This window comes from Nicotiana tabacum, chromosome 14 (assembly GCF_000715075.1).
Source record: "Nicotiana tabacum cultivar K326 chromosome 14, ASM71507v2, whole genome shotgun sequence".
Classification (NCBI taxonomy): Eukaryota; Viridiplantae; Streptophyta; class Magnoliopsida; order Solanales; family Solanaceae; genus Nicotiana; species Nicotiana tabacum.
In genome coordinates, this window is record NC_134093.1 from 94,004,284 (window position 1) to 94,007,803 (window position 3,520).

At 33.3% G+C, this 3,520-nt stretch overlaps 1 protein-coding gene across 1 annotated transcript; it reads left to right on the forward strand.

The window, feature by feature from the left end:
- The first annotated feature begins 1,461 nt into the window (after nt 1-1,461).
- On the forward strand, nt 1,462-3,142 carry LOC107791353 (transcription factor MYB114-like). Its single transcript, NM_001325518.1, is given in 3 exon segments — nt 1,462-1,594; nt 1,820-1,949; nt 2,743-3,142. Coding segments are annotated over 3 exon segments (663 nt in total).
- The last annotated feature ends 378 nt before the right edge of the window (nt 3,143-3,520 follow it).

A 3,520-nucleotide genomic window follows, 5' to 3' on the forward strand; every position in this document is an offset into this window, starting at 1 on the left:
GAAATTTCGGCAAATCAATATAAATCAGCTTACGGACGTTCAAAACTAATTCTGGGTATACGCCCAAGTCCGAAATCACGATACGAAGCTATCGGAGCCATAATAACACAGTTCTGGGTTGTTTTCACAAAAGTCAAAGTTTGGTCAATAATTTCTAATTTAAACTTCTAAGTCAAGAATCAAGGATCCAAATCAACCTGAATGCTTTCCGGAACGAAATCAACCAAGCCCGCAAGTCATAAACACACATGTGTGAATCATACAAAGGGGTAACGGGGCATAATTACATAAAACGATCGATCAGGTCGTTACAAGAACTTGCACTTAAGTCTCGGTGGAACATTCCTATCACACATAACACTAGAAGATAAGCCTTTATTTCATCCACCTCGCTCCAATACGAGTGTAACATCCTCGTCAATCTCCTTATTACCTAGTATTACAGACCCAAGATACTTAAAACTATCTCTCTTAGGGATGACTTGTGTATCAAGCTTCACATCCACTTTTGTTTCATGCGTCCCAATATTGAACTTGCACTCCAAGTATTCTATTTTTGTCCTACTTAACTTGAAATATTTAGACTCCAGGATCTGTCTCCACGCCTCCAGCCTAGCATTAACGGCGCTATGCGTCTCGTCAACTAACACTATGTCATATGCAAATAACATACACCATGACATCTCCCCTTGGATGTGTCGCGTCAGTATATCCATCGCCAGGGAAAATAAAAAAGGGCTAAGAGCTTATCCCTGATGCAACATCATCACCACTGGAATTAATCCGAGTCTCCTCCCATAATCCTCACCCGAGTCTTAGCTCCATCGTACATGTCCTTAATCATCCTAATGTATGCTACCGGCACACCCCTAACCTCCAAATATCTCCATAGAACTTCTCTTGGGATTTTATCGTAGGCTTTTTCTAGGTCAATGAACACCATATGCATTATTATAGATAAATGCTTATGATAAATATTAATTGGTGATATAATTTTTTTAAAAAAGTCAACTAATATGTTATATGTGTTAAACCAGACTGTAGTGTAAAAGAAATTTATATTTTTAGAATTCATAACTTAAATCTATTATGTTATAACTTAGATTATAGTGACTTGACACTGTAAATTTATTTTACAATGCCAATACATGGACTAGATCTTGAAAATCTTGTTTACACTGTAATTCATAGAGTTTAGAATTTTTTTTTTTATGGTTTCATAAATTTCATGCAAGGCTGTCCGTCCGTGGTAAACGTGTGTCCACGTTACAATTTCGGGCATCTCTCAAAATCATATCAACTCGTGTATATAAAGAAGAACTGGAAGTTATGACTTCAAATCAGTGGGAAGATCTAGCAAAGCAAGCTAGCAATAGCTAGAGGTTTTTTCAATTCCAAGTAATGCTTAATACATAAGTATTTAATTTTCTACGTGTACTTCTGCATTGAGATACCAAGATCATGAATATTTGTACTAATAAGTCGTCGTCAGGAGTGAAGAAAGGTGCATGGACTGAAGAAGAAGATGTTCTATTGAAAAAATGCATCGAGAAATATGGAGAAGGAAAGTGGCATCAAGTTCCTCTTAGAGCTGGTAAACTCTCGTCGACAAACCCGCTAAAAAAATATTAATGTAATTCTACTTATTGTAACAGGTTACTTATCTTATTTTAGAGGTAACTAGTTTCACTAAACTATCACTTGTTATTTTCTATCTTGGTGATGTCATAGTGTAAAAATTATTTTTACATTTTCGCCGTATAGATATGTACATTGTGATAATATAACATTGTCATGTTTTATATAAATATGTATGCAGGTTTGAATAGATGCAGAAAGAGCTGCAGATTAAGGTGGCTAAATTATCTAAGGCCACATATAAAGAGAGGAGACTTCTCTTTTGATGAAGTAGATCTCATTTTGAGGCTTCATAAGCTGTTAGGCAACAGGCAAGTTTAAGTTCAAACACTTGATGGCCATATTATTTCATGTTAAACTCACGTTCTATCTCCTTTCCCTTCTTCTTTACCAATTAACCCACTCCCAACTTTTCCCTCTCTTTGCCAAATCGAGAAAATACTAAGATTGTGTTCGATATTGATGAAAGTCATTTTTCATGAAAAATATTCTTCAGAAAAATATTTCCTATAAAAAATAGTTTTGAAAAAATATAATATTTTGTTTAGTTGATGAGTAGTATTTTTTGGAATATATATATATATATATATATATATATATATATATATATATATATTACGCACGATACTCATTTTCCATGAAAAATATTCTTCAGAAAAATATTTACTATAAAAAACAGCTTCTGCTGTTATTTTTCATCGTTTAGTTGATGAGTAGTATTTTTTGGAATCTATATATATATATATATATATGAATAAATTAGTAATCAGTGTGTTTAAATCAAATATTTGAGTTCTAAAGATTAATACAATGTCTAAAAGTAGTTAGAGCAAGTGATATAAAACTAAAAATTGAGATAGCTGTATCAAAAATGAGTTCTGCTCATTAATTTGCAGGAGTCATTTTTCTCCTTGATAGAAAATGTTTTCTTTGAAAAAAATATTCTAATAATCAAACATCGGAAAATGACTGAAAAATATTCCGTGGAAAAAGACTTAATTAATTATATAAATGAACCCTAACACTACTATGATTTTTCCATAAGTAACCAAGAAGAGTAAAAGACATGCATGTTTGATTAATTATCCTTATTATTTTGTTTAGATGGTCACTTATTGCTGGTAGACTTCCTGGAAGGACGGCAAACGATGTCAAAAACTACTGGAACAGCCATCTTCGCAAGAAGTTAATTGCTCCTCATGATCAAAAGGAGAGCAAGCAAAAAGCAAAGAAGATCACCATATTCAGACCTCGGCCTCGAACCTTCTCAAAGACAAATACTTGTGTTAAAAGTAACACAAATACTGTAGATAAGGATATTGAAGGCAGCAGCGAAATAATTAGATTCAACGATAATTTGAAGCCAACAACTGAAGAATTGACGGATGATGGAATTCAATGGTGGGCCGATTTACTAGCTAACAATTACAACAATAATGGGATTGAGGAAGCTGATAATTCATCACCAACTTTGTTGCATGAGGAAATGCCACTTTTCAGTTGATATTGACATGTGGGATCTGCTAGGATAAAGGATTAATCCCCTTATGAGGCAGACGTAGGATTTAATCTTTTAACGTACTTAATTTTTAAAAATTTTAGTACTTAATTTACGGTACTTATAAAATTATGGGGTCAAAATTTAGTATTTATTATTATTTTAATGAATTTTCGTTGCAACATGCAATAATATTTGTAACATATTCATGTTCCATGTCGAAAATAGAAAAGGGCTAGATATACCCTTTACTATGCGAAATTGAGCAAATATGACCGTCGTTAATAGGTGGATTCATCCATGCCCTTGACGTCCAATAGTTGGTCCATATATGCCCTTAAGTCCCCCAATTAACTTAATTTGCTGATTATTAAGCTAATTGAC